The sequence below is a fragment of the Pleurodeles waltl genome, chromosome 4_1, assembly GCF_031143425.1.
Source record: "Pleurodeles waltl isolate 20211129_DDA chromosome 4_1, aPleWal1.hap1.20221129, whole genome shotgun sequence".
Classification (NCBI taxonomy): domain Eukaryota; kingdom Metazoa; phylum Chordata; class Amphibia; order Caudata; family Salamandridae; genus Pleurodeles; species Pleurodeles waltl.
Window position 1 is genome coordinate 423,023,320 of NC_090442.1, and position 27,371 is coordinate 423,050,690.

Below are 27,371 nucleotides of genomic sequence, written 5' to 3' on the forward strand. Positions count from 1 at the left end.
TCCCTAACAGTCACATCCCTTACTGCTTCTCTGGTGCTACCATCTGGGGGCTGTGTTCACTGGGACATGAAGGCAAACAGAGTGAGGTGACCTTCAGAAAGGAGTGAGGGTAGAAGCGAAGCAGATACTACTACATGGTTTCAGTACTTCAATGAAAGTTGAGTTACTGTCGATTCTCACGCTTTCAAGGAATTTCTCACTTCTGGTTAGCATCTGTGATCGCTGACACCAGCGAATTCAATATAACCAGGAAACCATTGTTCTTTTGTTAAAATGCCATATTTAACCCAAGATCTCTTTGTGTGCATGAGAAAGCAGTTTCACTAGGGCGGTCATGCCGGTTGTGTCATGTCCTCGTATTCTTCTCCTACAAGATGACCTGTTTGGTAGATAAGTGCATGTTAGAACAGGGGGAGATTTAGCTTGAGGACCACACTGAGTAGTGCCAAAGCTCTAGGCATTGGTTTGGGGTATTTTTTCATTTAAATATAGTGCAAACTCAACCTAAAGGTATTGGAGACCTTTACATGAGAATCAGTTACATTACACAAGGAGAAATATGAATGCTTGTGTTTCAGGCTGTCCGTCTCCCATATCCCCGCCCATTATGCTTGTTTTACCTCCCACCGCCTGCCCCCATCCATTTCTCCTCCACCCCTTCCACCCCCCATCCCTGTTTCATTTCCGCCCCTCCCACCCTCATCTGTGTTTGGCTTGTACTTCTGTTAAAGGACAAGGGGATCCACCGCTGAAAAGAATGGCATTTGTTTTGCTTTTTTCTTCTACCTGTTAGGTTTCTGCAGGATCGTCACAAGGGCATCATCTCCACAGAAGAAAAGTTCCAATTTAAATGGGTTTTTTTTTAAGTAACAAAGAACGCTGACTACAGAAAGAGCAGCATGTAGGGGATTTAAGTGGACAAGGCTGTACATTTTGACACCTCTTTCATTAGTGTGTGTGTTGTCTTAAACTGTAAAACACAATTACGAACCCAAAGGGACAGTTACTGTTGTATGCTGTTTTCAGAGTGTGTTTGTTTCATAAAACTATAGCATTTTATAATCATGTCCTTACTGTGCCATTAATGAAAGATGGTGTTGACGTAGTTACTTTAGTTTTCCTTATTTTTTGGACATCAGAAAATGAGGACTGAATGTAATTTTGTGGTATAAGGGACCCCGCCTTCCAAGACATTCAGTTTTAAAACAAAAAAGAAAGCTTAAGGGTCAGGATTAGTTCTGATAGCACATGTTTTTGTTGTTTTTATTTTTAAATGCAGCATTATTACTTTTGGTGATAGGTGTTTGGAAAAAGTAATAACGAAAATCAAAACCCGCAACAACCACCCTGGCCAGATATGCAATTATAATAAAAGTACTGTTTGATGCAAACGCATTATGCACCACTCGTCGCAGTGGTCGTGCAGTCATTTCCAGGGCATTGGCTGCATAAATGATTAGCATGGTTAGAAACACCCAGTCTTGTTGTGAAAGTATTTTGTGAAGTTTCATATAGAGAGGGTGAAACTCTTTTGCTTTTGTACCAGAAACAAAAATACTTCCACTTGGCATCCTATGTATTAGTGGCTGGTGCCCGCTCCTATGTTAGGATGGCTCTACATTATGTTGTCCGTTCCCGAGTACCGAACTTTAGGTTTTCAGGTACCATGCTGCCAGGCTCAGTGAATTGAGGTTGTGATAAAGTACCTCTTTTGTGTCTGGAGAGGAGCCTGGACTGCATTTTCAGTGATATCGCCAGATGTGCGGACTGATGAACGGGTTCGCTGTGCTTGCGTAGCTAAGATGGAGCAATGAGAACCACAGTGCTGTTATCCGCCATCCTCTGAACGCAGGGGCTCAGTATGAATGGTGAAAAGTCATATGCAGAGACGCTAGACCATTTGATAGAGAATGCATTGCTCATTGTTCCCTGTTGCCAAAATCTTCTGCCCTAGCACCAGCATTTCTTGCTGCTCTGGGTGGCGAACAAACCCAGTGACAAAATTCGAAAAAGCATGGCCCAGCCCCCATACTGTTGCGCCTTTTCTGAGAGCGGTCTGGACATTGTTTCCCTTTGCTTGGTGATGTAAAACATTGACATAGAACCGCTCGACCTGCCAGTCTTTGGAGAAACAGTTGAAGGCTCAGTCGTATGGACTGATGCTCCAGGACATTGATAGGGAGCATCTTCTCTGCCTCCGACCAGACATCTCTGGTTGACAGCTCCTGCATGTGAACCCCAGAGGAATCCATGGGCGCATCATTGTGATCACCATCTGAAAAATGGAGGTTGGAAAGGAACCTGCATTAAGATTTGCGTAGAATCTCCATTGTCGCAGCACCTGATTCATCCGTCTTTTAACTTGAAGGTGGTTCCATGTGCTGTCTATTTATTTCCATTGATTTTCAAGCTTTTGTTGGACAGGTCTCATTGTACTGCCTGACCGTGACTGATTATGTGATGGTGAGGTCCTTTGCAATGACTTGGAACTTCCTCGCTGTCTCCTGTGAGGAAAAAGCCTTTCCGAATTGCGAGTCTAATATCACTCCCAGGATTTGAAGTTTCAGTTTGTGGTTTGAAACAGACTAATGGAGGTGGTTGTAGAAGGTTTTGCACTGGTTAACTTGATGACCCTGTCATCTGAGGAAGGCAGCAACTGGAGCTAGGCTTTTCATAAATATCTGAGGTGCTAATTGAGTTAAAAAAAGAAGCGCCTTGAATTGATAGTGCTGTCCCGCCACTGAAAAGTAGAAATATTTAATGTGCTTTGGGGTGCAATTGGAAATCACCATCTTGAAGGTCCGGAGGTGTCAAGTAATCTCCTTCCTAGAACTGTAGAAGGACTATTTGGAGCATAACCAGGCCAAAAGATTTTTTTTCAGTAACTTCAAATTATCTCAGATTTAGAATCTGCTTCCATTGTCCAGTTTTCTTCTTTATCGAAAAGAATATTTTTGGTATCTCGGGATGCTGCCTATCGCTACTCAATCGGAACTCTGCCTATCACTGTCTTTAGGAGGAGGGAGAGAATTTCCTGTTGTAGCTCCCTCAAGTGAAGATGGCGTCCTTTCTTTGGCAGGCAGATCAGTAGTTTCTGTAGAAACTCCAACATATATCCTGAGCGTACATTCTGCTGCACCAAACTGCCCAATATTATGGACTCCCATGCAGTGGTATAGAGGGAAATTCTCCTCGCACCCAGACCATACCCCCCCCCAGCTCCTGGGATTGGGGCAGTGTGGGCATTTGCTGGAAGTCAAACTCTCTTAATTGTCATTGGAGCATGTTTTAGGGGGGTTCTGTCTTCCATCCGGATAATCTGCCATTCTCTTGCTTTTCATTCTGATTGGTTGTGTATCCCTAGTCCTATCTGGAATTGGGGTGGGGGGTAATATGTTTAGCCTTGAACCTCATACTAATTGAAGGCTCTTCTGTAAACCTGGGATCTACGTGAGCCACAAAAATTAGATACTGAAGACCTCCTAGGGATTTTGCAGTGTCTGTACCTGTCTTAATGATCTGTGGGGCGTAATTCACATCTTTCCAAACCGGGTGAGACTGGTGAAATGCATACCAAGAAACACCACTGCTCTGGCCAGCTGATTGAAGCTTGCATTGGAAATGCCCATTACAACATCATTCATTGCTGCAAAAGTTACAGCTCTCTCCTTGACATCACCCTTGCATCTTCCATTTTATTCTCTGGAATGAGGTCTAATAGTGGCAAAATGTCATACCACTTTTGGCGATTTATATCAGCCCAATATTTCATAAGCATTTGGCCGCTTTCAAGTGCAGCCAATGAAAAAACTCTCCACCCTATATAACCAATTTACCATCCATCTTTGTCTGGAAGATCTGACAATGGTGTGATTGGGTTCTTCGATCTGCATTGGGCACTGATATAACAGAGTGTGGCTTCAGATGCATTTCAGACAAGAGCTGAATCCGGAGCCCTGTACTTTTTCTCCAGCTGTTAAATCACCCCCAGAACTGTAAGTTTTGCTGCTCCACTAAAGCCATTGGGAGATTGAACTTTTTTAGCCAGTTTTTCCAATATATCATGGCTACATCGTCCGGAGGCAAATCTGGCCTTCCTTGGTTAAAACGTAGTCATCCCATTCCACATCACCTTTGTCATCCTCCTGTGGGTATTCACCTTCTTTATCACATTCCGACTATACAGAATACGATGAGTCTTCATTCCCAATGTCTTTAGAAGTTGGCGGGACCAGTGGCTGTTTGACAACAATGGGAGGCATGTCCATTAGAGATAGGGGTGGTGGAGGAGGCAGAGGTAGTGTAGGTACTGAAGTAGGGGTAGGCTAGGTTGCCCTGCAGGTTTCAGAGGAAGTAAATATTTGAAAGTGCCCATAATTTGATGCAAAGTCGACTGTAGGAAACTGCCCCTTTTTAGGTTTCGCCTGCACAACGCTTGCAAAATCTTTTGTATAAAAAAAAAAATCTTAAAAGAGGCCTAAAACCCACCCATCACTTACCATTGGCTGGCTCCTACGACACATTACTTACCATTGACTGGCTCCCACATGTTTCCACATTGCTGTACTTGCCAGTAGCTGGTTCCAGCGTGGCTCTTTGCTGGTCAACGCTTCCTCCTCGCCTCCGTTGTCGTGCCATGAAGACTGCTTATGAGCCCAAGTGCTGCTACCGGTACCAGTCTCCTTCCACTCGCGGCAACGGGATGTTTCTAACGGTACCTTTTTTTGTTTTTTTGTTGAATTACTCTCCCCTCGCATTTTATTTTACTTTATTAGCTACCTAGCACTCCATACACGTGTGTCTGCAGGCCGTCTTCTTTTCTCCCTGTCGCTCACGGTGCACAGCTGCTCTATTGGTTTTGTTAATGTTTTTTTAGACATGTTACACAGCAGCGTGACCAATAGGCAATACCTTTAGCACCCCTGCAAGTCCCTAATAAATTATACCCCTGGTGCCTAAGGTGTGGGTACTAAAGGGGTCCCTTAGAGTGGCAGCATGGAATGTGCCACCTTATGGAACCCCTCACCACACGCAGACTGCGTGACATGATGCAGACAAAAGTGATATATATGTCACCCCTACAGCAGGCCTTTCACCCCTAAGGCAGAGTGCATTATGCTACATGTATGAGCATATCTGCATGAGCAGATAGGCTCCTGTGATGTCTAAGTCGATTCTTAGACATTACAGGCGAACTTGGAGGCCATCTTAAGGTATGTACTGGGCACTGGTCAAAATGAGTTTCCCAGCTACCTATTGGTTTCGCTGAAACCTATGTTTTGGTATCAAACACCTCGTGTTAATAAACCCACACTGATTCCAGTGATGGATTTATTAATACATGCACCTAGAGGGTACCTTATAGGTACCCTCTGAAACCCACTAGTCCTCTAGTGTGCTGGCTGACTGGTACAGTCCAGCCTGCCATCACAGATAGGTTTCTGACCCCCTGCCAGTGAGAGCCTGCGCCCTCGGAGGCCAGAAACAATGCCTCTCCGGAGGAAAGTGTTCACATCTCCTCCAGCATGATGGCTAGTGAATTAGCATACCAGGGAGTTCAAAGTTCCTGCCGCCTTTGATGTGCGACCCCAGCATCCCCCAGACCTTCAGGATACCACTCTGTCCTGGGTTCCATTTGGCACCAGGAAAAGTGGGAAATTAGCTATGCCAGAGGCGTGGAGTGCATGCAGGTCAGACATACCCCTAAGGTGAGCTACCTGATGTGACCCACTCTGGGAAAATTCTTCCTTCTCGGTGATGGCAGACTTTAGGAAACTGGAACAGGGTTATCCCACTTCCCACAGGAAGTGGTCATATGTTGGGTATAGTAAACCTATAGATAGACAGCCCATTGGCTACTGTTTTCCTCTCTCCTAACACCTCTAAATTTATTATTTAGAGGGCAACCCTGAATCCAGAACGTCCAATTCCACTGACTAAAAGGAAAAGAGGACATTGAAGAGCCGAACCCTGCAAGAACTGAAGACAGCGGTGGACTTTTGGTGGCAAACCCTGTCTGCCTCACAGAAACTTGACAATTGCAAAGACCCGACTCGTCCTGCAGCTGTGCATCCTCCAAGAGCACCGGAGGATTTCCAGCACTTCACCAAGCAGCATCTCCCTTGGAGTAGAGGAGCTACTCTGCTTCAGGGACTGACCGTGATATTGGTTTAAAGAAGCTGCTGTCCACCGGGTCCACCGTACAGTAGCCACCCAGGAGAAGGTAATCACACTCCCAGAGGGCAGATACGTCTTCCTGTGAACCCTGAAGACGCCAGGATCTCTATGAGCCTGTACCTTGAGAAACCAACTGCTTACTCTTGCTCCCAGAACCCTCACAATCAAAACCTCCTGTTGGGATCTCCAGGACTTGTCCCCAAGTTCCCCTCATGCAACCTAGTTTGCGGTAGCCTCCCCTTCCTTTCTGCAGCTTGGAGCGCAAGGCTACCAACCTGTCCAGCACCTCTGCACCCGGACTCACCAGGGCAGATACGACCAATCTGTTGGTAGAACTTTGGTCCTTGGCCTTCACCACCTCACGACCGAAAGGGGTCCCATGGAAACTCCTCACAAGTATAAGAAATGCAGTGAATGTACTTTCTCCCATTGGAAAGCATGATGCATAAACATACACTGTTGGTTAACATTGCATAAACATACACTGTTGGTTAACATTGCAAAAACTGTGAAAAGTCTATTCCCAAAAAGTGCTTACCTGTTTACAAAGTTCCTGGTTTCCAAGTATATATAAAATTACCAGTTTTTTTTTCTAAATTGGTGTGGATGTCCTTATTTAGCTTGTAAATCATTTTTTGATTGTGTGTATAACAAATGTCTAACCCTTCTCTCTATTAAGCCTAAGGCTGCTTGACCACACTAACCCACATAGAGCATCTTGGGATTGCTCTCCGCTTATAACGGATACCTGGACTCTCTACACAGCATACCTCTTTTTTGTGTACTATATAAAGAGCCATCTACCTACATTGACAAAAATGCGATAGGTACCTGCATGACCTCTGGTTATCTATCATAATGAGGATCTCCAGAAGAGCCAGGAGGTTTGCCAACTACAGAGGTGTGGGCTTAATACTCTTTGTTCTGATAATTTTCAACTTAATCTAATGCTTAGTCCTCACACTGCAGGACGTCCATTGGAGTAGGACTATAGGCAGTGTCCAAGGCGTCTTAATCACTGAGGTCTGCCTCCAATTTGAATTCGAAAATCTGTGGTTGGTAGGGTTGTGGTCACCTTGATGGGTGAAAATGAAGCTTGAGTAGAAAAATACATTGTCGAGGGCGTTGTCAAGGACCGTGTCATTGTCGGCAAACTGGCTGACATTATTCCTGTACTTGTCATAGATGATGTTGTCCACATCAATGGCAGAAATAGGGACATCCTTAGAGTGGTAGTCGGCAATGTCTTCCTAAACAGTGGTTTCTTTACCAGCTGTGATCTGCAGTAATCTCCTCATGGTAGTTGAGGGGGCTTTGTCTCATGGATGACAAACAACAAAGGTTTTTTTTCCTTCAATCCTGCGGGCAGCGGTTGAGATAAGACACCACAGGAACTGGATTTTCGCCTTTTTTTTGTACAGGTATGAGTGCATCCTTCTTGGAGCGCTTTACAGCAGAAACTCCAGTTTTTTCCTTAAGGAGGTAGGTGCAAGTTCTTAAATTCGTAAGTCCAAATGTGAACATGTACATGTTTCCTTTTTTGTGCTGACTTTGTGGAAGTGGTCGGTGAAGCATTTTTCACTGGCTTATTACCCAGATGAGTCAGATACCCCAATGCAGGAAGGTATTTTTGCTTCCTTTCCAAGACATACAGTGCCAACCTTGTCTCCCTGCCTTCAAGGTCCTAGATGGATAAAGTCTGAAAATGTCACTGGGCAAAGCCCAGTGTGCTGCAAAAAGTCAATAAATACATTGCTCATGTGGATCTTCTGTATAGATCTTTTTCTATTCAAATGTAGAACAGGATTGGAAACAAGACTTCTTCTCTGCGTCAGTCATGATGACAGTTGGTTAGAGAGATCTCTATGTCCAATAAAGTTGGGCTTATCCAGAAATGTACCCTAAAAACAACTTGCAATTCTCTGAAAGCTGATGGTTGGGCTTAGTTCCATAGTAGACAAGGATAAGGCCACAGAGGTTAGAGCAGAGCTGTACTTGGGGCTTCCTCACACACGACTTGTGGTAGAAACCAGAACTATGGTGGCATCTGGGGGAATAGGAGAGCTAGCACTTGCACCTCCTTGGCTGAAGCTCAGATTGTTTCAATTGAGGTTGATGAGCTACTCATCAAACTACTCTCAACATGTTTGTTTTGCCTGCTTTTTCCTGGGAGATATTTATGTTGCAGACACCTGGGTACTATACTCACCCAATTAAAAAGAATCAGTTTATATACTATGCATGGGATATTAAGGGCCAGATGTAGCAATTTCAGAATTTGCAATTCTGAAATTTCGAATCAGTGCGACTCGCAATTTCGAAATTGCAAATTCTGATGCAAAGCGGTGTCTCAGACACCATCTGCGAATCGCTATGGGGTCGCAAAGACCCACCTCATTAATATTAATGAGGTGGGTCGCATTTTGCGACCCCGTAGCGATTCCCTGCACTCACAAGGATGGTGGCCTGCAGAAGACAGCAGACCTCCATGTCTGTGACTGCTTTTTAAATAAAGCAGTTTTTTTGTTTGTGTATTGCAGCCCGTTTTCCTTAAAGAAAAACGAGTTGCAATACAAAAAAAAATACGAAACCATGTGGTTTCGTTTTTTCAGAGTAGGCAGTGGTACATTGGACCACTGCCTGCTCTGAAAAAACATTTTGGGCAACATTCACAAAGGGTAAGGGGTCCCATGGGCACCCCTTCCCTTTTGCGAATGGGTTGCCACCAGCGTGACACTGGTGGTATCTGCGAATTGCTATGCGATCGCGGTCACAAAGCAATTTAGCATTGCAATGCGAGTCGCAAATAGTAAGGGTACACCCCTTCCTATTTGCGAGTCGCATTCACATTTTGCGAGTCTGTACCAACTCGCAAAATGTGAATGAGCATCGCGATGAGCATTTTGCATGGCGCAAACTGCGATTCTCTCAGTTTGCACCATGCAAAATGCTTCCTACATCTGACCCTAAATCTCTTCTGTCCACAGGAAAAAGAACAAGATTAATCATTATTAATATAATTATTAATATTACTATTATTATTATTATTCGTGGTGGTAAAGATACAGATAGCATAGGTATAGGTGGTGTTACTACATGACCAAACGGCATGAGTTTGTTGTAAAATCTAGACCCTCTATACAATATTTCTGATGGTTGCGGTCTATCCAAGTTTCTGTGTTGCAAGCTGCTTATGCTACCTTGAAATGAGAAGCCACTGTTTTTAGCACCTTGGTCCTTCCAAGTAGATAAGTCAAAGCAGACATCATGAAAACCCCTGTTATGGCTTGAATCAAAACTTAAGATATTATTGGGTTACATTAACCTAGCATCATAGGTAATTATATGTATCATCTTTTATTCCTTTGTCTGGGTTTGAGCTGTGAAATAGATTGTTTCCTGGCTCTGTTTTACCTTTATTAAACATTTCTGTCTTGTACAATTATGCAATAGTTTAATTATTAGAGGTCCAAAGAAATTACATAAGCATTTATTAAACTCAATCCAACTAAACCTAAATGCTTCAACCATTGTTTTCATTAGTTTATCTCATTTGATACACAGTATTGAAATCCCAGTATGATGCGACTTTCTGGTGATGAAGGAACTTAAAAAGTTGTTTTCCTCAGTGCGACACCCTAAGTGCTATGGGCATGTCCATACATTGGACCTGTGTTCACTGTGCCATAGGACTCAAGCTGCACTTTACTACAGTGGCCCAAATGGGCTGAAACATGTCTAAGGTTGTTTGCGTTCCAGTTCAGAGGAGACCTGCCTGGCAGTTTGGGCTGCACTGTCCTGCTTTAGAAGGAGCACATCTTATTTGCATGTGGATGATTTCTTTCTTTTGTCTTATGGTAGACAAAGAAACGAACAGCTGGATTGTGGCCCAGGGTACTTACCAGTCCACCTTTCATTTTTTTATTTTCCTCAGTGCAACAGATGGCAGCCCCCATGTCCCAAGTTTATTAAAGAAAATGGCCCTTGCTAATACTTTAGTTTTCTTTGAACTAGTCATTATCGAAAAATGGACCTACAAGTCTTCAAGGTCTTTGTGTCCATGATATGCTACTGTGTGGTTATGGTCTTTATGTATCAAGAGGAGGAGAAAAGTCCGAGTGGCACCCGGAATGTCTCCTGTCTAGCTGTGGTCAGACTTGTTTCAGGTTGTTGTAGCCTCGGTTTTACTTATGGAAGTGAGAGTGGTGTATATTGGGTCTGCGCCTACTGATTTCCCCCTAAATGGAAATCTCCTTACCGTCAATTGTGCCTTAAAGTTGGGGTGCACAGTTTTCAGTGCATCAACGTTTTCTACTTCTAACTTCTCTGCTTCTCTTGACATTATTTACAAAGACTCAGAATTTGGTATTAATGACTCAAGCGGATCCTTTGTAACTGTTAAGTGTTCAACACATGTCAGTTGTTAAAGGAGTTCCTGGTACTGAGAAGGGTCATTGTAAAATAATTCCAGACTTCTATGCTTGAATTTGTGCATACAGCTTATTTTGGGGCTCAGGGCCCTTGGGGGCCTAGGCCACATGTCGGTTGCCATGTTGTTACCCCCAAATAATTCAAGTCGCACTCAGTAGATTTCCCATGCTCCAAAACGAAACTGCACCCTTTTCAAGAAAATAAAACTGGCAGGTGTTTCTCACGCTTTTCCTACTAAGTTATGGTTAGGTAGGTGAGAGTGTTAGAGATCAAACAAAGCTGTTGGAGAATCTCTCATAAGTAGGTGGTATTTAGAGGATATTCCTGTATCAAAAACAGTTCGCTCACAGTTGGCATCTTACTCCATATGATAATTTATTATGTTCCACTCACCTGCAGATCATATATCCCCACAAGGTCCTATATCCTCATAGCAACACTTCAGCTGACTTGTTTGTACAAAATAAATAGCCTTCAGTAGCTTGTTACTGTCAGTCTCACAAACATTACACAATCAAGCTCACGTTTTATTGGCTGCATGTTTTGGACACACAATCCTACTTTTTATGCCCTACACTTATACCACACACACCAGCATATTAAATGCAGAAACAGTGACTAGGTTAGTAAACCGCAAGGCTTGTATGGTTTACAACGTTATGAAATATGTACAAAATCTTCCTACACGTATAAATATTGTGGAGTAGTTATAGCAAAATTAAGCTGCTTTGCATAACACACACTCTAGAAAATTCAAAGCACGAACAGTGACTATTTTAGCACACAACCAGGCCTGTATTATATACAGCTTTAAGAAATATATCTAAAACCTTGATACATGCATCAATGTTGTGGACTAGTCATGGCAAAACTAAGCGGGTTTTACACATGTAAAGGAAAGCAATTGTGTGGAATGTAAAAATGTGCTTGGACCATTTTTACTTCTTTTTGTAATGGACAACTGATGGCCACCAAAACTCAGTAAATAACCTACTTCATAGCACAGCAAATTGTAATATAACCCAGGAGGGCAGAGTCTCGATTCTGTATACTATCACTATGGCAAATACTTAAGCCAAACCCAGAATATGTGCCGAAGAAAATGTCTGCAATTTAGGAATTACCCAAAATACTATACACACTTTGAATATAGAGGTAAGCACTTTACTTATTTTTGTAAATTACCCCTACATCAGAATCTAGCCTTCGGTGCATATGTAATACCCATACTGAGTCATCTGACTTATTTATTCTAAAGTGTGATTGGCAAATCTACTAGTTCAAATACCAACGCTTGTTTTTTAGCTTAAAGGATGTGGCTTTAGGGAGATGTGTTCAGGTGGCATGTTGACTAGCACAAGGTGAGAGGTAAAATTCGGGGGGGGGGGGGGGGGGGGGTACCAGAACTTCATTGTAAGACATGTATCCATGTTATTGGGCAAAAAACATTTTTTTTTATGTCCTCCAGCTGTAGACGAGGAAGAACCAGCTACGAAAAAAAAGAGGGAGCAGCTGGCCTATTTAGAATCTGAAGAATTCCAGAGAATTTTGAATGCCAAATCCAAACACTCTGGTTTCGTCAAAGAGGTAGGATGATTTCATATTCTAACTTCTTGTTCTAACAGGATGGTTTGGTCCGCCTTCCACAGTTATTTATTTATACCACCAAAACCCATCGACTGTGTGAGCTGTGAGACCGGGGGTGTTCTTGTAGAAAGACTCCTGTGAGATAAAAGGATATTATAGATTTCCCACGATCATTATATACGCATACATTTTATGTTCACAAGTCTTGGAAATGTCTTGCAATGTGATGTTTTTGCAGAATCTATTCGATATGCAGTTATTTGAATTTCTTTTTGTGGTTTGAAGTGAATTGTTCGTCAGTATCTGACAAAGCGTTGGGCCTAGGACTTTAAATGAGAAAACAGCTTTGGACCGAATGAAGAGTTTCATTACAAAAAAGATGGAAGCAACTGGAGGATTTATTATAGCCCGATGCTAAGAGCTATACAGTTGTTAAATACCCTGAATAAGGTAGAGGGCCTTTAACAACTTATGTAGCCCGAGCCAGAAGGGCTATAAGGCTATTGGAACATTCCACCAACTCAGGGTACAATGTTCTAAATTAAAATAGGAGAAACCGAAAGACAAACATTGAAATGTTGGAGCAGGTGGTCTAGACCAGCTGTTACTTGCCTCAAGCCACTTAATTGTCTTTAGTGTAGCTCCAAACATTCAAATGTTCCAATAAACCATTGTTATAGGCTCCTGTGTGGAAAAAGTGCAGTGTGTTGAAACGGAAGGGGACATAACAAGAGGTCTGTTCTCGTAATAAGGGTGAGATTTTTGACTAATATCAAAAGCTTAGCGTGAGGAAATAAGAAAGCTTTTATTGCCTTTTTGGTGTGTTCGTGAATTAGAACAAGTGAATCATATACACACCCGCTCCTTTGTATCTGTAATGACTGTGAATGTTGAGCTCCATGTATGATGTATGCTAATAAGCTGATCACTCAAGTATTGCTTGATGCATGCATTCCTTAAAGTGATGCATGGATTCATGTTGAGGTAAAACCTGGAGGGTTATATGTTTCTTATTTTCTGTGAACCTTTATTTGAGTTTAAAATTGGGATTGTTTAGTGGTGGATTACAGATCATGTTGTTAGAGCCTTGACACACTACCAGTTTGTATTGTTAGTTACTTGACCAGTAGCATTAATCAAGGTTTCAGTGTTTGAACTAGCTATAAGAGCCTGATCGTTTGGGTTGGGTTGTAAGGTTCCAGAGCCTGAACCTGTAAGCTGTTTGAGTCATGAAATTGGAGTACCCATCAGTTGAGAGAATCCAGTGGTGTTCCACATTTTTCAGGTATTTGTACATGAATTGCTAAAAAGACATCACCTGTGAAAGCGATATTTCAAGACAGTGCATTGTAAAATTGAAGCCTACTTTTTTCGGGTGTCTGATGTTTGCATAACTGTGTGTGTGATTACTGAATGCAACCAGTGATTTGTTATGATTTCCAAAGTACTAGTTTAAAAGCCAATTATACCAACTTTAGAAGAGAGCACGTGCACTTTAGCACTGATCACCAGTGATAAAGTGCTCATAGTCCTAGAGCCAACAGCAGGAGGTTAGAAAAAAATTGGAAGAAGGAGGCAAAAAGTCAGGGCATGAACCTGAAACAAGGGCCAGGTCCAACACAAACTATAAAGCACACTTGTACTCTCTCTTTGTCCCTACCCAATTTCCTATTTTATATTCAAAGTGTTTATGTGCAGCATGAAATTGCACTATGCCTGTTGAAATTCCACTACGGGCGTATTCTGAATGGGAGAGTAGCACCACTTCTCAAATACCGTTCAGTTTATGGTGTGCGCCTTATAAGTTAATACTGGAACAAAGTTGCCCATCACCTTGGTCTAATACTGGTCAGATACTTCCCTTCGTAGAAAAGTGTGTTCCTAGGAACCAGGCTGTGCGGCGCAAATTGTGGCAGCAGTTCATACTCCTATATGTACTTACTGGAAAAGCAGGCAAAACAAGAGTTCTTAGCCCTTTAGTCAGCCTGTCTTTTTCTTAGATTCTTAGGAATCTGCTGTATTAAATTTAGATATAGCTTACTCGATTATGTTATGAGGCGATATGAACTTACTCTAAATTGCGCTGAGCTGATTGTATTACACAGGTTCAGAGCTCTGTGCTAACGTCATAAATCCCCACTTTTTGATGATGTGATGAACCCTATGCTTTGGTAATCGTCCTTAGGAGCAGAGATATTTTAAGAAATGGGCACAGCAGGCTCTGGCCCTTGGTCCCAGCCTTTAACGGCACTCCCTGATTGAGCCAGCTCTGTTCTGCATAGTCTTGCCCTGATGACCTTGAATAATTCTTAACAGATTGTTTTTAAATACCGTTTTCCATAAATTCATTTTTGATGTGGGTGATGTGTGATAGTCTAGTATAGACATTTTGCAGAGAAATGTGTTAATTTTTCATGTAACATCCGAAAAAAAAGTTTTTTAGATCACAATGGGATCTCACATATGAGAAATAAAATGGTGTCACAAAGATTATTTGCAGTAATATTAGTGAACTGCTGTTGTGTTAAAATATTGACAACACGCATCACCATTCCTGAATAGTAGATGTAAACACATTTAGAATTTGGACAATTGCACCTGTGCACTGTTTAGTGCCCTCTTTAGAAAGAACACTGAAGAGCTGAAATTAGATCATCAATTCAAAGCTGTTCTGAACAGGGGACCCAAAAATAGGTTTGACCCAGAGTCCCCAAAATCATTAAGATGCCCCTGCTTAGGAGGTCCACATTAGAAATCTTACTCTCTAAAGCAGTTCTGCTTCTTCAGTTAGAAAGGATTGGGTTATTATTTGTGTCGTCTTTTCACACCTTTGATGCTTTTGTTGGGACCTTTTCAATATGTCTTTGCAAGGTCTTGGATGTGTTTCTGTGATTTTGTTTTATGTGCCCAATCGTTCAACACACATTGTTCACAAGGAGAGGGTATCTTCTTTCCATTTCTCACGTATCATCTCTGATGATAACCAAATGAAAGGTGACATTGGAAAAAGTGTCTTGTGTAATTAGAACCTGAGCAGAAGTTGCTGATAGGTGGCTGAGTGTAGGTTCTGTCATGGACTCCAGCCTCAGTCTTGGGCCTAGTGCGGTTAGTGATATTGTAAGGCCTGTTCTTGCGGTATCTTACAGTGCTGTGTTATGCATGTAATGTGTTAACCGTTCCCTCATTTGCAGGCGGAAGCAGAGCAGCAGGAACGCTACTTTGAACCTCTGGTGAAGAAGGAGCAGATGGAGGAAAAGATGAGGAATATTAAAGAGCAGAAATGCCGAGCAGTGTCCTGTAAAACAGTGAGTATAATCTGTTGGGTTGAGAATATGAAAGGATTGTCTGGCTTTGGAAGAGCTAGCCAAGTGTCTAATAACATAAATCATTGTATTCAAGAAGCCTAAGGTTTCCTAAAGGTAAGGCGAAATACACATATCTTGCTCCTAAACTCTCTTTAAGGACACTCCTTAACCTTCCCCCACCCTCCCAGTTAATTAGTTTGATACAGATAAGACAGATTAGAGACAGAATTATGAATTCATTTTACAATCTTGATTGAGGTAGGCTCTACCACACCAGTCTGAAAAATTGTCCTGAAAGCTAGCACAGGTTTTCATGTTAGCAGCCATTCTAACCCAAAATGTGCCATTTAATTAAGGATTGTGTTTCTGTCCTTCTGTACATGTATTCATTCGCTTAAAAGTTATGAAGTTGCTGTGTGGAAACATGTTGAAACTGCGATTAAAAAAAATCATTAAAAATAAGAAATTGGCAGCGAGGCCTTGGTTGAAAACAAATGGCAAACTAAACAAGCATTTGAAATGCAGTGGGTCTTGCGTTTGCTTGAGTTAGAGCTATTAGCTTTGTAAATTCCTAACTGGACTTTTCTTGCCACTTAAATTGAAAATGAAAAGTAAAACAGTTGACATAAGCAAGCCAATTCAAAGCACCACGGCCGCCATGAGTGTGAGAGCGAAGGAGAGAAACAAAAGAAAAAAGAAGTTTGCTCGCAGTCAAACATATCGGTAAATGTGCAATTATCCATGTAACTGGGACGATGGCCAAGGTGTTAACAAAATTGCCTCAAGGAGGGTGAAACTTAAAGCATTTACCAATGATGAAGGATTTTTGAAAGGCAAGCCCATGAACCAGTGATAGTGATGGGCATGCGGTGGGCGTGGTTAGAAGCCCACAAACAGATTACAACATGTCAGAGCGCTAGCGCTCGACCTAAAACGACTGTTCGTGGCAAGAGTGCTCATTGTTCCATGAACGTTAAACACAGCATATAAAATTTCATTCTGAGAAACAGTGGCGTCTGAAATGCTGATGAAAAAAAATACTTTCACTTGTGAACGTTTGACGTGTAATCAGCCCGCGAAAGGCAGCACTTTAGTTAATTCAGGTGCACTGCTTAATGTAACTGAAATGCGATTTTCCAAAAAGGCCTTCACACTTAGAGGCTTGCATCATAGCGAAGATCAACAAATCTCAAAATTATAGAGCTATTCGAGATTTTTCCCCAAACCTATAGTTCCTATTTGTTAAAAAGAAAACATACACTGCTGAAATGACATCTACCAACTTGCATAGAAATGTATCGTTGTGACGTAGATGCAGTGACCTCAGTCAGCCCTTTTAAAAAGATAGTCCCTGTGACAGCTTTTTAATGCACAAGCACTTTGTGGTGAGGTTAGAGACCACCGCAGACACTCCTAATGCTTTGTTAATAAGCAAGCCAGCCAACTGCAGCCTTAGAAATACATTTAAAAGTAACAGGCTGTAGCAGAAACTACAACCCACGTGCTGTTCTATTTGGAGCTTTAATACAAAGACAAAGGTTTGGTCTGTGTTGTTCCGTTGCTTTACTTTTTGTACTCGAAGTACATTTCTGGAAACATAAAAAGAATGGCTAGAGCTAATAAGTTGAAACACCTTTTTAAAATGTTAGCCTGGATTTTAAATGCTTTCAAAAAAGTTTGTATTTAAGAAAATTAATTATGATTAAACATGGGATAGTTGTCCACTGCCCTAGGCCTTGTAATCATACCCACTCCCATTAATAGCAATTAGAAAAAAGGCTGCCTTCAAAATCAAACACCAAGTTAATCGGGACTCCACCTGTGTCAAATGCAGTGTGTTGTGTGATTTCTACATAAATTCATCTGTTCTTACGGGGTCCCTGACAGGATATACTGCATTTTGGGCAAAGACTCGACTATAGCCACCAAGGAGCACACACTTTGGGATAATCTTCTAGAACAGCACTGCTCGTGGGATTGATATGGAAAGCATTTCAAAGGCCTGTAAAATCCTTTGGATCGTGGTCATGACAAAGCGGAAGGTGTTAGGACACTAGCAAGACCCCTCTCAGGACAAAATTAAATTGGAAGTTTCTGACCTATGTGACAGTGCTACATTTAAGTACTACGCAGCTAAAGAATCTGATCACTATTGTGAAGTATAGTAATGGCAGCATCTTGGTATGGGATTGTTTGCCAAAGACCTCATAAAGGCATTTGTCAGGGGAGGAAGTAATATGAATGGAGGGGAATACAGAAGAATCTTTGGAAAACCTACTTCTGTCTGCTGGAAAGGTGAAGCCGGGGAAAAGTTCACTTTTCAGCATGACAATGTTGGCCCAGTCCAAGCCATTATCTAAATTTAATTGAACGTTTGTGACATTAATTGAAGATTGCTGTCCATCAATGCTCCCCAAGAATCTTGGCTGGGTTTGGCTAGTTATGGAAAGAATAATCTTAAAATGTTGTCAGATGTAGGCGTGCAGCAGAATGGTAGACATTTCCCAACCCTACTGTATTTGCTGCCAAACTTGCCTCCACCTTATTAATTTGTGGGGACTGGGAGGACTGAGGTAGGCATTGGATATGTAGAATTCAGATACATTGAAGTATATTTTCACATATGTTTTTAGACAAAAATAAATTCCCTTAATTATGGCGCATTGTGTGTATACAGAACAAACCACCGTAATTTATATGCATGAAACCCCGAGGAGACAAAACGTGAAAAGTTTCAAGGGTGGTCTAGACTTTATTGTTCAGTAAAAATGTACTTAGTTTTCCACCATGTACCTTATAAACAGCAGCAGGACCTTGGTCTTTAGTGTTTGCCAAACCTGTACCTGTGCACTTTAACTGAATGCAGTGTGGGGGCCTTATTTCTTCCCACTGAATGATAAAAAATTATCATGTTTGATTAATCAAGAGATTGTGGTGTTGGGACATTGTCTGCTCTTGAGTGTTGTGCAAACGTCTCTCCCTCCCCCACACTAGTTCTCCAATGAAAGCACACATTTTTCAAACAAGCATTCCTGTGTTAGTTTGGAAACAATCCCAGTGTTCTGCCTTAGCCCATCACTGTGGACCCCAAGCCAGAGGAACAGTAGAGTTAAGAGTACATGCAGTTTTGCAGCCAACTGTGATTTGTAAGGCATTTGAATGCATATATATACATATCTAGACTTCATCCTGGTGTCTCTGACCTTTGCTAGGTTAATCAGCCACACACATATGGCCCACCTGTTATCCTTAGCATGACATGTGGTTTATTAGTTTTCTGGCTAATGAGACATCAACCACACTGACAAGGACTGCTTAACATCTTTCATGCAGTAGGTGGTTTAATAGTCTTCTGTCGATTGAGAATGTGACAACATAAAGGCATTCTTTCCAATGTGTTGGGTCTGAATAGCAAACACTATACTGTGTGCCCCAAAACATTTTTGTATCAAAATATGGTTCTGCAGGTTTGTGTTACTTTAAAGAAAGTAATGTTTCTATTCACCTAAACATCTATAAGTTTAGACATACACATCACACACAACCTTGTTCCCCAATAAAACTCAATAATAAACTGAAACTGGAGTTTACAAGTGATTCTGCCTTGGAGGAGATATTACTCTCCTGCCAGTTCCTACACAGCTGTTTTCTCTTCCACTGGATATATGTTGTGCTATCATGTCACTGTGATGCCTTCTGGATGCAAAGTCTAGCAGTGCACATAATGACTTTGTTACTAAGGGCAATCTTAAGTTAACCCTTGTTAGACCTGGCATCCTTGGCGTGGTTCCCCTGACTTTTTGCCTCTGCTTCCTTTATTTCTGACTGTGTGTTGGACTTCGTTTTTGCTGGTTTTTGGTACTCTTGGCACTTTACCGCTACTGGCCAGTGCTAGAGTCCAAGTACTCCCTGTGTAAATTGTGATTGTGATTGGTTATCCCTGATTGGCATTTTTGATTTACTAGTAAGTCCCCAGTAAAGTGCACTAGAGGTGCCTAAAACCTGTAAATCAACTGCTACTACTGGGTCTGCAGCACTAATTGTGCCACCCTATAAACATGTCTCAGACCTGCCACTGGGGGTCTGTCTGTCTGTCTGGTCTTGCACTGCCAATGTGACCTGGCAAGTGCACCCTCTTGCCAGGCCCAAACAGTCCCTTTGCTACTTGGCCCTAGGTAGCCCCATGGGCAGGGTGCAGTGTATTTAAAAGGTGGGACATATGCTTGTGTGTTTTACATGTCCTGGTAGTGAAATACTACCAAATTCGTTTTTCACTATTGAAAGGCCTATCTCTCCAATAGATTAACATGGGGACTGCTTTAAATATCTTTTAAGTGCAGTTTCCCATTGGGAGCAGATAGAGATGGGGAGTTTGGGGTCTCTAAACTCACAATGTAAAAATACATCTTTTAGTAGAGTTGGTTTTTAGATTGCCTGTTTGAAAATGCCACTTTTAGAAAGTGGGCATTTTCTTGCTTAAGCATTCTGTGCCTATGCCTGCTGTGGAATCCACGTCTAGGTCAGACCGACAGTTGGACTGTTTGTGAGTTCCCTCTAGACAGTGATACAGAGGGAGATGAGGTGTGTTCTGCATATTCTGATGGGTCTTCCTGGGCTAGAGTGGGGATGGAGGAGCTGACACCTGTATCTGAAAGGGCTGTGTCTGTCCTCTCACACTGCAGTCTCCAACCACCTGGAGTGTGTCTAGGGCCACGCTTGGGCAAGTCAAGATCTTGTGAACTCAGAGACTTTCCTTTGAAGTTTGCTTACTTCAAAGGCAGAATTGAGTATAAGTAGTGGACACAAACACCAGATTTTTAGAACACTTCTGGATCAAGAGTAACCTCTGCCAAGGAGAAGTGCTGAAGAGCTGGAGGAGGAGTGCTGCCCCTTTGCTGTGTGTGCTTTGCTGGGTTGGTCTGCAGGTACTGCTTCTGCCTTAAAGAGGGCAAAGACTGGACTTTGATGTGTATCCTGCTTGTGAAGTTTCTCCAAGCTCTGGAACTGAGCTTGCCCCCTATTAAGAAGTTTCAGGGACATCAAAGGCTTCCCCTACCAGCCTCTGGGTTTGCTTTCTGTGGACCCAAAACTTGTCAGGTGGGTCCTATTCCAGTTTCTGGGCGCTTGGGATTAAAAGCTGGCCTAAAAACAAGAAGAATCAGGGGCACTGACTCTGGACGACTCCAGGACAGACACCACTGCCCGACTCTGACACCACTTGCAACCGAAGCCGTGGTCCCCACTGGAGTGCAGTAATCGTGACTGACACAGCTGGCCCGATGCCACTGCAGTCCCGCTGACGTCCCGTGACTCCTTGAGTCCTCGGGTGCTGTCACCGGTGTCTGTGACACCCGACTCTGCCGCCGCGCCTGTAGCTATGTGGCGTGACCGCGACCCTGTGAGGTCGCCCTAAACGTCTTGACCAGCCGGATCTTCAGGAACCGATGCCTCGCACTGACCCTCCATTACCACCCCTGCTCTGCAGTAAGGGACCAACGCCGCACAGGATCAAGTGACTCCTCACTTTTCCGACTCCGTGTAGCAGCCTGTTTCCTCGTTTACCAAAGGTAGTGTACCTGGGGATCCGTTAGACTTCGTGACCGGCGCCACCCTCCTCGTGGATTGTTGGGAACGACTCCGTCAATTACATTGTGATAGCCCAAGTTGGAGCTAATGGGTTTCTAAGTGCTATATTGAAGTTCAATCTTTGAAAATTTGTATCTTTGCTTGTGTATGTTGGATGTTTGTAATTTTGGTCTTGTTTTACTCAGAAAAATATTGGGTATTTCCCCAAACTGGTGTTGAGTGCTTGTGTGGTGTTACTGTGTGTGTTTGTACTAATACTTTACATGTTGCCTCTTAGATAAGCCTGACTGCTTATGCCAAGCTACCAAGGAGGTGAGCAGGGGTTATCCTCGGTGTGTATCTCCCTTACCCTGACTAGAGTGAGGGTCCCTGCTTGGAGAGAGTGCAAACTGACTGCCAACCAGAGACCCCATTTCTAAAAACCCTTCTCACAACTTTGTTAAAAGGAGGCAGTGGATTGTTGTTGTACTCAAAGATAAACTTTCTACTACAGGAGGACTATTCTTCTTGGTTTCAGATTCATGATTCAACTTATCGAAATATTTGAAAACTTGTTTATCAAGGCATAGTAAATAATGTATCTACTCGAGTTTTTAGTATTGTTCATATAATAAGCACTAATAAAAAGCAGTTGTCTTCTTCAGATTCTTACAAGAAGTTGACTGCTTGGTATAGTAGCTGGAATGATTCATTGCGCATGTTTTGTGTAACTAAAAGTACAAGTATATGAAAACGTGTAGACTTTGGTAATGGCAGTAAGGAGCAGGCTTCTGTGCTGCTGCATACACTTAAACATGTACTGGAAAGGCTTAGTTCAGAATGAGTGAGGTTGAAATGCCCCCTCTAGCTGTTGGTTGAGGTGAACTGCACTACCACGCTCTGATCACGTCAAAGGAGGCTCCTGGTTATACGTAATCTGCACTGGTAAGTCCGAAATTGAATGAAATTGTACCAATCCAAATATTTGTTTTTGCCTTTATGCAGTGTAACTATACTCACTTCAAGCCTCTGGAGTCGTGTGTTGCTCAGAATCATGATTATAAGTGGCATGACGCTGTGAAACGATTCTTCAAATGTTCCTGTGGGAACAGAACAATCTCGCTGGACAGACTGCCTAATAAACACTGCAGGTATGGAGAGGGGTGCTGCTTGCATCCTTGCCTTCTCAAGTGAAGAGTGATTCTGAACAGATAGTAGGGCAAGAGTTGGTTATTAAAGGTTTGGTAGTGCAAAGAGTATTTGAACCTTCTAAGTAGATTTTCTAACTTTGTACACCTATTTGAAAATGGAATCTCTTTCAGACATGCAATTATCAGTTTGAGCCAGTAACACCTCCTTGTGCAGTGTAAGCTGTGCTCATCACCAGATATCCATGGAAGCTGCTGCTCCAGCCATGTTATCATGGGTGTTTTGTTGCACAAGGAGCCTTGCATGACCTGTTTTACTAGTTTTGTTTCATATTGTTTGCTTCTGTGTCTTTGCCTCTATCCTGACAGAAGCCCCTGAGCATACAAGAACTCAGACGGGTCCCCAAATTGCATAAATAAAGTACACTGCAGTGCTTTTGCCCAACACTGAAACAGTGGTTTCCAGTTGTTTCTTGAGAGTGAACATGCCAGGATAACTAGAGATCTGTATTTATAAGCAGCGGACGCTTTTAGTCCGGCGGACCGAATATACAACAAAACCTTTCTGTTTTTGAACAAATAATACATGAAACTTTAGCCTTTTCTCTTTGGTAAGTATAGCTGCTTAATCAAATGCTGGTTTGTTGTTAACTTTATTAAAAAGTATTTTATTTTCTTAAAGGCACCTACTTGATAAATAAATATGTTGAAAATGTAGTTCCATGACACAGCGGCTGCTTTATCCGATAAATACAAGAGGTATTGTAATATTGCACCTTTCCTAACCTGCTGTTTCTTTTTCAGTACATGTGGACTTTTCAAATGGGAAAGAGACACTATGCTCAAGGTGAGTCGGCTCTCTAAAAGGAGCTCTTTGCTTGATAATTTCTTGACGCATTATAACACTGCATACATGTTTTGCCATCAGTAAATGTTCACCTTTACATCTGCCCAAGTCATTTTATCACGAGCAAGGCTACTCAAGAGATATGTGGACCTTAGTTAAATGTGCCCACTCTGCACTGTTACACCCATCATGGATGTCCTACTGGGAGTTTCCCTGATCCTACATTTATTAACCATAGACTTGATCACCCACTCGATTTTCATAATTTGAAAACCTATTGAGACTACTTATGGGACAGTTACTGACTGTAACATCAAGGCCAAGGTGGCACTTGTTGTGTAATTATTGCTGATTTTAAGAGACCAAGAACAACACTCTGCAGCTGCTAACAACTAACAATTCTAGCTTGTGCGGATTGTATCCATTAAGTTTGGTTGCAAACAGTCAAGTTGCACTGTGTATTAGTGACGCACAAGAAAGGTGTCAGAGACATCCTTCATTTGACATGATGATGCATTGTGCTGTGTAAAAGATCTTTTTGACAACGTAATTCTTTGTTTCTGCAACACTGAGAGGTTGTGAAAGCTCACTGCAACGTGTATTGTAGAGCATGTTCTCAAAGGCTAGGTCTTGTTATTAGCACCTGAGCCACAAATTAAAATTTGTGTACTGCATGAAAATTCTGAAAAATAACTAATAAATATCACTCAGTGTATTCACCTGTGCCTAGTCTCAGTATCTCGCCAAATTGTATCCTGCAGCACGTTCAACAGTAAAGATAGTTTTGAACCTTCTTGGGATGTTGGATCAAATGGTCCAAAGGTCCAAGTACACAGTGGAAAAGTGAACATTTTCCATAATAGTTTGTGGAATCATGTCAAACATATTTGTATATGGGATTAGAACCCATCTTTCTATTATGGCTTTAACAAAATAACTGTTAAAATTTTGTGAATTATGGTTGTAAGATAATTAAGTCAAACACACAAAAGGTGATGAGAGAAATGGTTGCAAATAGTCTAACCACTGGCAATCGCTCGGGTGGCATTCCAACCCATTGTATTTTGCACACAATGTCACCTCAGATAGACCAAGTCATATACAAATCAGCTTTGCTCTTGTTTCAGTAAGAACATTACAGCTAAAATGGCCAAGCCAGGTCCTCTTTGAACCGGAAGACAAGCATCTCAAAACTGATTTTGGCCTGGTCCTAATAATGAAAATGTATTGCATCTCATGTCACGCAGTTGGTGGATCATTCTGTGGTTACATAAGTTGCAGTAGTTACAGGGAGCCTTTGTAAATGCCCACAGCTTTTTTCCCAATAGAAAGTTGATGTGCTGTGCTTCTTAGACGGCTTTCACAATCATTGTAAAAGCAAAGACTCTGGCATGAAAACTCTTTGGTTCCCTTTAGTTGTATTATTTTTTAGATATGAGAGGAATGTGTTTTTCATATCTATATGGTGATTCTGGTTGTAATGGCTGTGTAGCATGGTGTTGTGAGATGCCCATTGTTGTAGCTTTGTCAGTGCTAGAACAACAAATCACACTAAAACTATATGAAATATGCAGTAAGTGGCTTTTTAACAATCTACTAAAGGGCATTGCCCTACTTTTAAACTAGCCACCTACCTCTACAGCCAAGAATACAGGTCCCTACAAAGTCTACGTTCCCTGCTCTTACCTGTATGCACAAAATGCAGTCTTTTCACACAACTGACCACTTGTCACTCAAAATCCTCTCTTTAATCTTGTGTTAGTTTTCCTTTTGTTTTTCTACCACCTCTTGCTCTGCTAGCGCCTCCATCTCTCGTACTTTCCCCCTCCTCCTTCAAGGAACTTACCTCTATCTGACACACCTCTATCCTGTGTCTCGTCCATTCCCAGTACCCTATATTAACTTACTTATCCATCACTCACCCCCATTTATCCCAACTATTCAAGCAGCCTTTGTTCTCTCTTTCAAACAAAAAAAAGCTCCACCTACCAACTCATATAATCTCCCTATTCAAGTACCACCCACTGTCTCACCCCCTTTATCTCCAGCCCATGAAATGTTTTTCTTAATCGACTTGCCCAAAACAATAACCTCTTTTCTGTCCTAACACTTCTGTACTTCACTGTAACTTGACTGTCAATCATGGCGTGTCCTGTTGTGTCATGCCTGATCCTTGACATGCTACTCATTCCTTTCATGGCTTTCTTGCTGTCTGTTTGACTGTAGTTGTGTAACGGTGTTACTATTTTGGAGTCCACCCATGAACCAGAGGATGTTCTCAACCTCTCTTAGACAATCCTGGACCAACCTCTCAGTACAATCCGCTGTCATCTTACAGTTTCTTACATGAACCTCATAATCTCTTCTCCATCTTCTCTTCTTTGCTGTTCAGTGTCACATGGCTGTGAAATATCTAATGCTGTACTTAGTTATGGCAAAGATATTCTACTCCCTATAATTGACTGCCCCTGAAGCCATCTGGTCTCATATCTCCCTGATATACTACTTCTACTAGTCTGTAATCTCTTCCCATCATGCCGCCTCTCTCCAACATCCTATCTTCCCCGCTTTCAATCCACCTTTTCCTCTCTCCAATCTCTCCTCCCTGCCCCACTTCCCTTCCCCTCACTATCCTCTCCTTTTCACACATTTTTCCCACCTCTTTCTCAACTGCTTTTCCCCCTTATCTCCACTTCTCTCTTTCTCCTCATCTCTGCGACTTTCTCTCCTCGTTTCTTTTACACTATTCAGCACCAAGAGACCCCTTGAGATAGCGGGCACTCAATAGATACTGTTAATCACCATTCCGTTAAAAAGTGAAACTATCAATTCTATTTTTTGTATTCTTTAACAACATAGATACTGTAGGACCCGTAGTTTCACCATTTCCTCTATGCCTGACAGAATGTACTTAATATTTTGGCTAAAAGCAGTTTTAACTTTAAACTCAAACCTGTGTGCAAACTACTTAAGCGGTTTAATGTTTCTGATTATACATTGCAGGAGCGGAGTGGTCCAAAGATTGCTGGAGAAACATTATTGACCAGAGGAGAAGAGCATGGCAAATTCCTTAATAGTATTAAATAACCACTCTATATTTTGTTAAACAAAATATAATTTTAACAAGAAGCATTTAATAATGTTTTAAACTTATTGTTTCAATTTTTGATGTTTTAATCAGGAAGTACTGCAAATTCCGCTATCTTATTTTCCTATCTCATCAATTTCAAGTTTAAAATCTACCTCATTTTTGTTTATCATCACAGAGCATTTATTAAATGGGTTAAAACACTCAATGAAGGATCATATGTGTAGCAGAAGAAGAATCTTGCGTTATGCAAACATTGTTGCTGAGAAACGTTTGGCATATATTCAAAGATGGATCATATGTGTAGCAGAAGAAGAATCTTGCGTTATGCAAACATTGTTGCTGAGAAACGTTTGGCATATATTCAAAGATGATATATATATATATATATATATGCTACACATGATCGTTCATTAAGTGTGCCTTAACCCTATTTAGTTAGATATCTCACTGGCTGGCGCGGAACAGTAGTGTGACGGCTAAAAGTGTTAGAATTTGATGGTTGTGTATTAAAGTTATCTTTAATTGCCATTAAAGGTGGTGCTATTGTTATTACTGTATTTGGGCAAAAATCAATTTTCCTGGGTGACGTTTAAGTAATCAATAGCCTGAATATTTCCTGCTAGAGTTGCTATACTGTCTCCAGTCTTGTAAACTATAACTTTGTTGTGGATTACTACACTGTTAAAGTGCATGATTGAGTACTTGTAAATATTTAAATGTGCTTTTTTGTCTCCATTTGTCATTGTCGAACGTTCTTGGGATTGTACATTGTTTTGTATATTAGTAAAAAATCTATCAACAATAAAATATTTTGCTAAAGTATGCCAGTGGTGAGTTGCACTCAGAAATGTTATTTTGTTTTATGATGAGTTGAAAGGATTTCTAGAAAGGCATCTATGTATGTTCAGAAATTCTTTCAAATAATGGTCATTTTAATAAAGTGCTTTTTATACACTGGCCTCTGGCTAATTTCATGTTTTTTTTATATTTCAACTAGTGTTGTGGAGTAAGTGTGCTCCATGTTTGGTATTTTCAGGTCTGTCATATTTTGAGGATTTTCTTCTTAGTATCCAGCTATTTTATCGCATTACTTTGACATTCTTCTCATATTGTTTCTGTATAATTTTTGACTGGATTATTTTATCTTGGGCCCTATCTGGGTGTTTTGGAGAAACATTTTCCTTCTGCAGGCTCCTGCTGGTGATGGATGAGAATGCCTT

At 41.6% G+C, this 27,371-nt stretch overlaps 1 protein-coding gene across 1 annotated transcript in view; it reads left to right on the plus strand.

The window, feature by feature from the left end:
* MCM10 (minichromosome maintenance 10 replication initiation factor) overlaps positions 1 to 27,101 on the plus strand; it is a 93,929-nt gene extending 66,828 nt beyond the window's left edge. Inside the window, exons 16-20 of the mRNA XM_069228674.1 lie at positions 12,077 to 12,195; positions 15,387 to 15,500; positions 22,071 to 22,216; positions 23,018 to 23,060; positions 26,064 to 27,101. Coding sequence (XP_069084775.1) covers positions 12,077 to 12,195; positions 15,387 to 15,500; positions 22,071 to 22,216; positions 23,018 to 23,060; positions 26,064 to 26,147 — 506 coding nt within the window. The 3' untranslated portion in view covers positions 26,148 to 27,101. The remainder of the gene's footprint in view (positions 1 to 12,076; positions 12,196 to 15,386; positions 15,501 to 22,070; positions 22,217 to 23,017; positions 23,061 to 26,063) is intronic.
* Positions 27,102 to 27,371: the final 270 nt, after the last annotated feature.